Below are 10,000 nucleotides of genomic sequence, written 5' to 3'. Positions count from 1 at the left end.
ACCTCGAGGCTAAGGGCGCCCTCCCACTGTGCCTCTGCACCGTGCCCCGTGCTTTAGGGTCCTTGTCCCCCCCTCCAGGCCCGTTTGTACTCACACTACCTGGGCCTCGGAGAATGCTTCTTGCTGCCTATACGTCATCGCGCCGTAACACGTCACACGCATTGATGACGTCATGGCGATGCGTGGCTTTGTGTCCAGATCTTTCCGTAGACCTCTGAGTTTTTGTGCGTCTTGTCGACTGTTTTTGAATCTTTTCATCGACCAAATCTGCAGTAAACACTCCACCTCCGCATCACACCAACGTGAACCTTTCACCGCCATTGTTTGAAATGTCCGCGCATGGTCCCTCCTTCTTTTTTCTACGTCCCAACAGGCGCACAGGAAATGACCTCAGAACCGCCGTAGGCCTCGTGCTCGTACACGTGCGCACGCTCGTGCTCGTACATGTGCAAACGTGCTTTACTAAAGCCCACCTCTCCCAAACGGGCCGTGGACGGCAAGCGTGGCGCTCCTAGGCGCCCAGGAGATGAACTGGCACCTCTCCAGCAACCAACGGCGACCCTAGGGTTCCCAGCTGAGTCACCTGGACTGACCCTCCTACACAATGTCCTGAGACGTAAAAATAAAGAGTTCTTTACCTTTTCAAAGCAGGTTTCTCCTGGTTTATGTGTCACACTGTTGGAAAGGAAGTGGTTGACAATGAATTCAATACGATATGTTGTGAATGAAACATGAAAACCCACCAGAATGTATGAAGAGAAGTAAATCACAGCTCATCTCTCCTGTGGTTAGATACATGGCGATCATCCACCCGCTGCAGCAGAGGCTCACGTCCACAGAGACCCGCGCGGTGATGGCCGTCATCTGGATGCTGGCTCTGCTTCTGGCTTTCCCTCAGTACTACTTCTCGGCCACGGCGGTGCTGCCGGGGCGCACGGTCTGCTTCATAGACTGGCCTGAGTACACCACGGTGGACTACAAGAAGATGTGAGTACCTGAGGCCCGGTGTGGGGTCCTTCTGTGTGGAGTTAGCATGTTGTCCCCGTGTCTGCGTGGGTTTTCTCCGGGTTCTCCGGTTTCCTCCCACAGTCCAAAGACGTGCAGGTGTTGGGTTCATTGATGACTCTAAATCACCCGTAGGTGTGAATGGTTGTCTGTCTCTGTTCGTCTCTATGTGTCCTGTGATAGACTGGCGTCCTGTCCAGGGTGGACCCCGCCTCACGCCCGATGTCAGATGGGATCGGCTCCAGCCCCCCATGACCCCGACAGGAACAAGAGGCTGAAGATGAAATAATGAATGACTCAGGATGCATCAGAATTCACAATAATCACCTGAACGGCTGATTCTAATGATGTGCTTGTTATCAAGCAGCTGAAGCTCGTCACAGTTTGATTAGTGTTAGACTCAGGTGTGTTCGGGTAGGGAGAAACCTAAAACATGCAGGACAGCGACCCTCCAGGACCGTAACTGCCCACCCCTGGTCTATACATAGGCTACAATCACACTGCATGTTTTAATGCTCAAATCCCGGATACGTATCTCAATCTGAACACCCAGGTCGCACTTAATGTGACGTTGACGTCATTCTGATCTGCGCTGTTTTAGAAATGAATGATACAAATAAATCTTTGTCATCATCTTCAGTCCCTAAAGGAGTCTCGCGGGGTGGGGGTGGAGTCGATCCCAGCTGACATCGGGCGTGAGGCGGGGTCCACCCTGGACAGGACGCCAGTCTATCACAGGACACATAGAGACGAACAGAGACGGACAACCATTCACACCTACGGGTGATTTAGAGTCATCAATGAACCGAACACCTGCACGTCTTTGGACTGTGGGAGGAAACCGGAGAACCCGGAGAAAACCCACGCAGACACGGGGAGAACATGCAAACTCCACACAGAAGGGCCCCAGCCAATTGAACCAGCAACCCTCTCGCTGTGAGCCAGGAACAGAATCCAAACAAACATGGAGGACAGTGGAGGGAGAGGGAAGTAGACCTCATTAGTGTTTAGGGGGGACACTTCAGTGCAAGGGTCTTATCGCCACACACTGTTTTCAGCACTAAGCCATAAAGTTCTACATCACCGGTTGTCGTTGCCATGTTCGCCTCCGTAAACACCGTTGTGGTGTGATGTCGTTAATGATCAAGCACGCATGTGGGTCACTTCAGGAGCCTGAGCTGTTCACAGACAAACAAAAATGGGATTTGTGCGTCAGGACCTCGATGTGATCCAAAACGGCCTGATTCAGATTGGAAAATGTCCGATTCAGGGCGACTTGTGCGGCTCACGCTGTCAAAAGCAATTCAGATATGGGTCACATGAGCGGAAAATCGGATTCAGGTCACTTGGAAGTGTAGTGTGAACGGAGCCATAGAGTCTGTGTTCAGAACGGCTCTCAACCCCTGAACAAGATGGCGCCGGCTCCCAAACCCGGGTGCAGCATCTCCGCGTTTGTGTCTATGGGTTCTTTGAGCTGAACGCTAACGCGCTAATGTTTAGCACGTACGATCTTTACGACGCTCTCCATCAAACGTGACAAATGATTCTCTCGTTTCCCAGATACTACGTGTGTGTGACGGTGCTGATCTACTTCCTGCCCCTTTGCATTATGGGATGCGCGTACACGATCGTGGGCGTGACCCTCTGGGCGAGCGAGATTCCGGGAGACTCGTCTGAGCGCTACAAAGAACAGCTGATAGCCAAACGCAAGGTGACACACACACACGCACACACACACACACACACGCACGCACGCACGCACGCACGCACGCACGCACGCGCACGCACACACACACACACACACACACACACACACACACACATACACACACACACACCACCTGTGTCGTCCTGCACTATAACTAAACACCCTCATTTCATTTAATGGGTTATTTTTAATCTGCACATGAAAACACAAACAGTGAAACGATTATTTTGAACCCGCTGACGCCGTGTTTTCCGGCGGCAGGTGGTGAAGATGATGATCGTGGTCGTGTGTACGTTCGCCTTCTGCTGGCTGCCCTATCACATCTACTTCCTGCTGCACCAGTTCTTCCCTGACCTGTTCGAACAGCGCTACATCCAGCAGGTGTACCTGGCCGTCATGTGGCTGGCCATGAGCTCCACCATGTACAACCCCATCATCTACTACTGCCTCAACAGCAGGTGGGAAGACCGCGTTTGCATTTCCCTGTCACAATGAGGAGCTCACTGTCTCTCTCTCTCTCTCTCTCTCTCTCTCTCTCTCTCTCTCTCTCTCTCTCTCTCTCTCTCTCTCTCTCTCTCTCTCTCTCTCTCTCTCTCTCTCTCTCTCTCTCTCTCTCTCTCTCTCTCTCTCTCTCTCTCTCTCTCTCTCTCTCTCTCTCTCTCTCTCTCTCTCTCTCTCTCTCTCGCTCGTGTGGTAATCTGTATTTGTGTCTGTAATCCTGCCGGTTTAATCCCCCCTGTTGTGAAACACTTGACTTCCTCTCTGCAGGTTCAGAGCAGGTTTCCAGCAGGTGTTCGGTTGCTGCGCTGCCACCGTCGCCAAGGAAGAGCTGGAGCTCAAGTCCCGGCGTTACCTGAACACACAGGTGAGAGAGACAAAGACGGGCCTGCCAACACCAGGTCCTGCTAACAAGGAACCTTCTCTTTTGGAGTCGCCTGACTTCTTCCTTAGAGGCAGCGTAGATGCTAGTTATTAACCGCGAGACATGTTGACGTAAACACAGCATACTACGCAATACTTAGACCTCAACCACATGCAGCAGACACTTTTGGACTGACTATAACGAGTATAGCGCCATCTTCTTTACTTTTTTACAGCGAGAAATCATCAATAAAGGCTTCTAAACCAAAAATAACACAAATGAACATTTTCCTGCAGGATTCAGATCTGAAAATGGGGCGAAATTAACAAATTAACAACATCAAACAAGATTATAGCTTTCCCTTACGTTAGCATGTAGCTACATGTAACTTAGTTAGCTGTGACTGTGGAGCAACGTTAAGCTAGCAGCCCTTTCTACCTTCAAAAAACATCAAATAAAGTCATCAAATAAACCAAAAACTACACAAGTTACAGCAGAATTGTGGTCTGAGAAGTTAACATCAACGAAGATTAGGCTAAATCTTTCCCTGATGTTAGCATTTAGCTAGCTACATGTAGCAGTGTATGTAAAACATTGCGGTAACGTCCTTTGTTGTTATTTCAGATCACATTTCTGCTTTAACATGTTGATGTTATGAGTCTTTGGTCTCTATTATATTATATTTGAGCATTTTCTTACAATAAAAAGTGTCGCTGCACTCTGTAACTGTTGAATGGTGCTAAATATTGACACTGGCTAACGTTAAATACTGTTGTCTAATGAATTGATTAGTCCAAATGAGTCGTTCCCCTGAATGATTCATCACTGACATGGAGGCTGATTGCTGTCAAAACTGGCAACCAATCTGGCAACCCGACTCCTGGGATTATTTTTTGTTGTTGCGACTATGACCTTGAGACACTAGATGGCGGAGTTCTGCTCATTCTCCATAATCGACCTTTAACCGTCTGTACTTCCAGGTGAGCATATACCGAGGCAGCCGGGTGGAGACCGTCGTGTCCATCCCCGTCCGTCCTGCAGCAGCGGACCAAAGCAGGACAGAGCTGCCGTCCTGCAGTCCTCGCAGCAGCCATCCTCTCGTGGAGGTCACGTCCAACAGCTCGGGCTCAGAGACGCTTACCAAGAGCCCCGTCAGGCCCTCTCAGTAGAGCCAACGCCGTCAGGTGGCGTGGGAACAAAGTGTGGATGTTTAACAAGCAGCGGCTCAAAGCGCCCGTCAGCTCTGAAGAGGCAGGCGACCTCAGACACTGTCGTACTGGTAAAGTGCATTATTTAGCTGAGCTGTTTGGTTCTGACCAGCGACACTAGTGCATTTACACCACACGGCGGCCGGCAGCACATCCACATGTGGAGGACGTGACAAACAGTTGTGGAAGAACTCGATCTTTGCTCAAGTGTTTCCATTTTATAGCATTTAATTGTACATTTTACTGCACTGCATAAATCTGACAGCTGTAATTACATTTCAGATTAAGAATTTACATTAAAAAACACATGATTATTTTATAAAAGACAATTCAAACCTGTTACAAAAAAATTTGTTTCAACCTAACGTCACATTTCATCTGTGAATTTATGAGTTTGTCTGTTTCCCATTGAAACTTCTCACTTGGTTCAATTCAAATAACTGTTAATGTTACAATATGATATCAATGATACAATATCTGCTGATGTCTCTACTGATATCGCTGACATAATGCAGCTTTAAGTGGAGTCTCCTCCTGCTGGACATTAGAGAGAATGCAGCTTTAAGTGGAGTCTCCTCCTGCTGGACATTAGAGAGAATGCAGCTTTAAGTGGAGTCTCCTCCTGCTGGACATTAGAGAGAATGCAGCTTTAAGTGGAGTCTCCTCCTGCTGGACATTAGAGAGAATGCAGCTTTAAGTGGAGTCTCCTCCTGCTGGACATTAGAGAGAATGCAGCTTTAAGTGGAGTCTCCCCCTGCTGGACATTAGAGAGAATGCAGCTTTAAGTGGAGTCTCCTCCTGCTGGACATTAGAGAGAATGCAGCTTTAAGTGGAGTATCCTCCTGCTGGACATTAGAGAGAATGCAGCTTTAAGTGGAGTCTCCTCCTGCTGGACATTAGAGAGAATGCAGCTTTAAGTGGAGTCTCCTCCTGCTGGACATTAGAGAGAATGCAGCTTTAAGTGGAGTCTCCCCCTGCTGGACATTAGAGAGAATGCAGCTTTAAGTGGAGTCTCCCCCTGCTGGACATTATAGAGAATGCAGCTTTAAGTGGAGTCTCCCCCTGCTGGACATTAGAGAGAATGCAGCTTTAAGTGGAGTCTCCCCCTGCTGGACATTAGAGAGAATGCAGCTTTAAGTGGAGTCTCCTCCTGCTGGACATTAGAGAGAATGCAGCTTTAAGTGGACATTAGAGAGAATGCAGCTTTAAGTGGATGAAACACAGACAGAAGCGGTGGAAACAGTGGAGCTCTCACTGTGACCGTGTCCTCATTCAGCTTGTGCGCGGCTCCGACACTCGACCCCCGGCATTCTCGGGGCTGCGTTTGGAAAGTGCGACCCTTTCGTCACCCTTGGCAACGGTGTCGCGCCAAGCTCGTGACGCTGTGTTTGTGTCGCGTGGAAAATGGAGGCAGAGCCAGTGCGTGTGAGTGATCTCGCACCTGTTGGGCGGGATTAGCCGCCTTGTTTTGACAATGTGTTGAGGAGGGTTCGGTCGGCAGCAGCCAGGTCGCGGGGCGGCCAAATATAGAAGACGGGACGGTGGGGACACATATAGAGGGAATGATGAAGTCCTGAGGGGACGTAGGGGACGGCTTCACCCCCCCACCCCACCCCCCGACCCCTGTGTTTGCTCTAATGCATCTGTTTACAAGCCGGGGAAGTGGAGCGCCACTCGGGAGGAATGATGCTATTTCAGCCTCGCAGACAGCAGCTGCACAAACGTATTCCCATAATGCACCAGTGGAGTTCACTGCACTGCTTTACCTGCTGGACCGCTGTTTGTCGTAATGCGAGTGCACGTCGAGCACGCAGGACCAAATACTACCATAGCAACACATGCTGTCACTGTGGGCTCAGGGTAATCACAGGAGTCCTTGAGTCATCCATCGCATGTACTGTTACAGGAACCTGGAGCGTGCACCGACCCTGCAACAGTGTCTGTAGAGGTGACCTTTAACGCTCGTTTCAGGAATAATAACATAAAATCAATGGAGGGACACATAAAAACACTGTTGTGCACAGTGTTTGAGAGTTACTGAAGGTATTTAATGTTCATTTATAAACAAAATCAAGTGTTGCTGTGCTGTTTTGACTTATATTAATATTAATAATAATAATAATAATGTACATTAAAGATGTATTCAGAGTGACATTTACATTATTCTTCATTATGCACATGAGGGGGGTGTTGTTCTAAGCGTTCAAAAGTTTGATATTTGCATATTGATTCATTTATTGAGTCAATTTTAATGTTTTTTATTTCACAGGTTCAGTCGTCCGTATGTTAGTGAGCAAGATGATGTGAATACTGCGTCTTCTTTTTGTTTTTTACAGAATAAAATAATAATAAATGTGATTTTCTCGTGATTATTTACCTCAGTGAGGGCTTTAAGTGGAGTCTCCTCCTGCTGGACATTAGAGAGAACGCAGCTTTAAGTGAAGTCTCCCCCTGCTGGACATTAGAGAGAATGCAGCTTTAAGTGGAGTCTCCCCCTGCTGGACATTAGAGAGAATGCAGCTTTAAGTGGAGTCTCCTCCTGCTGGACATTAGAGAGAATGCAGCTTTAAGTGGAGTCTCCTCCTGCTGGACATTAGAGAGAATGCAGCTTTAAGTGGAGTCTCCCCCTGCTGGACATTAGAGAGAATGCAGCTTTAAGTGGAGTCTCCTCCTGCTGGACATTAGAGAGAATGCAGCTTTAAGTGGAGTCTCCTCCTGCTGGACATTAGAGAGAATGCAGCTATAAGTGGAGTCTCCTCCTGCTGGACATTAGAGAGAATGCAGCTTTAAGTGGAGTCTCCTCCTGCTGGACATTAGAGAGAATGCAGCTTTAAGTGGAGTCTCCTCCTGCTGGACATTAGAGAGAATGCAGCTTTAAGTGGAGTCTCCTCCTGCTGGACATTAGAGAGAATGCAGCTTTAAGTGGATCTCCACTGGGTCCCCTTCCTGCAGAGGAGCCAACAACACTGGGACTGATCTGGACTAAAGGCCGATCCCCCCGGGCCCCCGTGTTTCCATAGGCGTCCTCGGGCCCCCGTGTTTTTAAAGGTGTGTGTTTCCCTCCTGTGATTAACAGCAGCTGTCTGCAGAGGGGACGCTCCACTCACACTCTCCCCCCTGTTCATGTTCATGTTCAGGTTCAATGCCTCGTCTCTGACCCGTGTTTTTATTATTTATGTTTTATTTAAATTATGTTCGGAGCAAAGACGTCGTTTAAGAGCGTCACAGAACTCTGACCTGGAGGCCCGGGGGTTCAAGTCCTGGAGGACAAACCACCTTTATCTGATCTGAACCAAGTCCTTTAGAGACGAAATTTAACCCTCACTTAACCGTCACCTTTAGAGACTAAACTTAACCGTCTCCTTTAGTCGTCTAAACTTAACCGTCTCCTTTAGAGACTAAACTTAACCGTCTCCTTTAGTGACTAAACTTAACCGTCTCCTTTAGTGGTCTGAACTTAACAGTCACCTTTAGTCGTCTGAACTTAACTGTCACCTTTAGTCGTCTAAACTTAACCGTCACCTTTAGTCTTAACTTAACCGTCACCTTTAGTCGTCTAAACTTAACCGTCTCCTTTAGTGACTAAACTTAACCGTCACCTTTAGTCGTCTAAACTTAACCGTCTCCTTTAGTGACTAAACTTAACTGTCACCTTTAGTGACTAAACTTAACCGTCACCTTTAGTCTAAACTTAACCGTCTCCTTTAGAGACTAAACTTAACCGTCTCCTTTAGTGGTCTGAACTTAACCGTCACCTTTAGTCGTCTGAACTTAACCGTCACCTTTAGTAGTCCAAACTTAACCGTCACCTTTAGTCGTCTTAACTTAACCGTCACCTTTAGTCGTCTAAACTTAACCGTCTCCTTTAGTGACTAAACTTAACCGTCACCTTTAGTCGTCTTAACTTAACCGTCACCTTTAGTCGTCTTAACTTAACCGTCACCTTTAGTCGTCTAAACTTAACCGTCTCCTTTAGTGACTAAACTTAACCGTCACCTTTAGTCGTCTTAACTTAACCGTCACCTTTAGTCGTCTAAACTTAACCGTCTCCTTTAGTGACTAAACTTAACCGTCTCCTTTAGTGACTAAACTTAACCGTCTCCTTTAGTGACTAAACTTAACCGTCTCCTTTAGTGGTCTGAACTTAACAGTCACCTTTAGTCGTCTGAACTTAACCGTCACCTTTAGTCGTCTAAACTTAACCGTCACCTTTAGTCGTCTTAACTTAACCGTCACCTTTAGTCGTCTAAACTTAACCGTCTCCTTTAGTGACTAAACTTAACCGTCACCTTTAGTCGTCTTAACTTAACCGTCACCTTTAGTCATCTAAACTTAACCGTCTCCTTTAGTGACTAAACTTAACCGTCACCTTTAGTCGTCTAAACTTAACCGTCTCCTTTAGTGACTAAACTTAACCGTCACCTTTAGTGACTAAACTTAACCGTCACCTTTAGTGACTAAACTTAACAGTCACCTTTAGTCTAAACTTAACCGTCTCCTTTAGAGACTAAACTTAACCGTCTCCTTTAGTGGTCTGAACTTAACCGTCACCTTTAGTCGTCTGAACTTAACCGTCACCTTTAGTAGTCCAAACTTAACCGTCACCTTTAGTCGTCTTAACTTAACCGTCACCTTTAGTCGTCTAAACTTAACCGTCTCCTTTAGTGACTAAACTTAACCGTCACCTTTAGTCGTCTTAACTTAACCGTCACCTTTAGTCGTCTAAACTTAACCGTCTCCTTTAGTGACTAAACTTAACCGTCACCTTTAGTCGTCTTAACTTAACCGTCACCTTTAGTCGTCTAAACTTAACCGTCTCCTTTAGTGACTAAACTTAACCGTCTCCTTTAGTGACTAAACTTAACCGTCTCCTTTAGTGACTAAACTTAACCGTCTCCTTTAGAGACTAAACTTAACCGTCTCCTTTAGTGACTAAACTTAACCGTCTCCTTTAGAGACTAAACTTAACCGTCACCTTTAGAGACTAAACTTAACCGTCTCCTTTAGAGACTAAACTTAACCGTCACCTTTAGAGACTAAACTTAACCGTCTCCTTTAGAGACTAAACTTAACCGTCTCCTTTAGAGACTAAACTTAACCGTCTCCTTTAGTGACTAAACTTAACCGTCTCCTTTAGGAAGCTTTTCCACGCAAGATCCCCAGAAAACTTCCCTTTCCCGGGCCACATTAACCAGCTCTAACTGGGGGATCCTGAGG

General features: G+C 47.1%; 1 protein-coding gene across 1 annotated transcript in view; it reads left to right on the top strand.

The window, feature by feature from the left end:
* tacr1b (tachykinin receptor 1b) overlaps positions 1–4,744 on the top strand; it is a gene marked incomplete at both ends in the record, with an annotated part of 6,539 nt that extends 1,795 nt beyond the window's left edge. Inside the window, 5 exons of the mRNA XM_083929535.1 lie at positions 793–987; positions 2,566–2,716; positions 2,975–3,171; positions 3,482–3,578; positions 4,556–4,744. Of these exons, the coding sequence (XP_083785661.1) occupies positions 793–987; positions 2,566–2,716; positions 2,975–3,171; positions 3,482–3,578; positions 4,556–4,744 (829 nt within the window). The remainder of the gene's footprint in view (positions 1–792; positions 988–2,565; positions 2,717–2,974; positions 3,172–3,481; positions 3,579–4,555) is intronic.
* Positions 4,745–10,000: the final 5,256 nt, after the last annotated feature.

Source organism: Echiichthys vipera, assembly GCF_963691815.1.
Source record: "Echiichthys vipera genome assembly, chromosome: 16".
NCBI classification, from domain to species: domain Eukaryota; kingdom Metazoa; phylum Chordata; class Actinopteri; order Perciformes; family Trachinidae; genus Echiichthys; species Echiichthys vipera.
The sequence above is the reverse complement of the archived record's forward strand: the minus strand, read 5'-3'. Positions and strand labels throughout refer to the sequence as shown.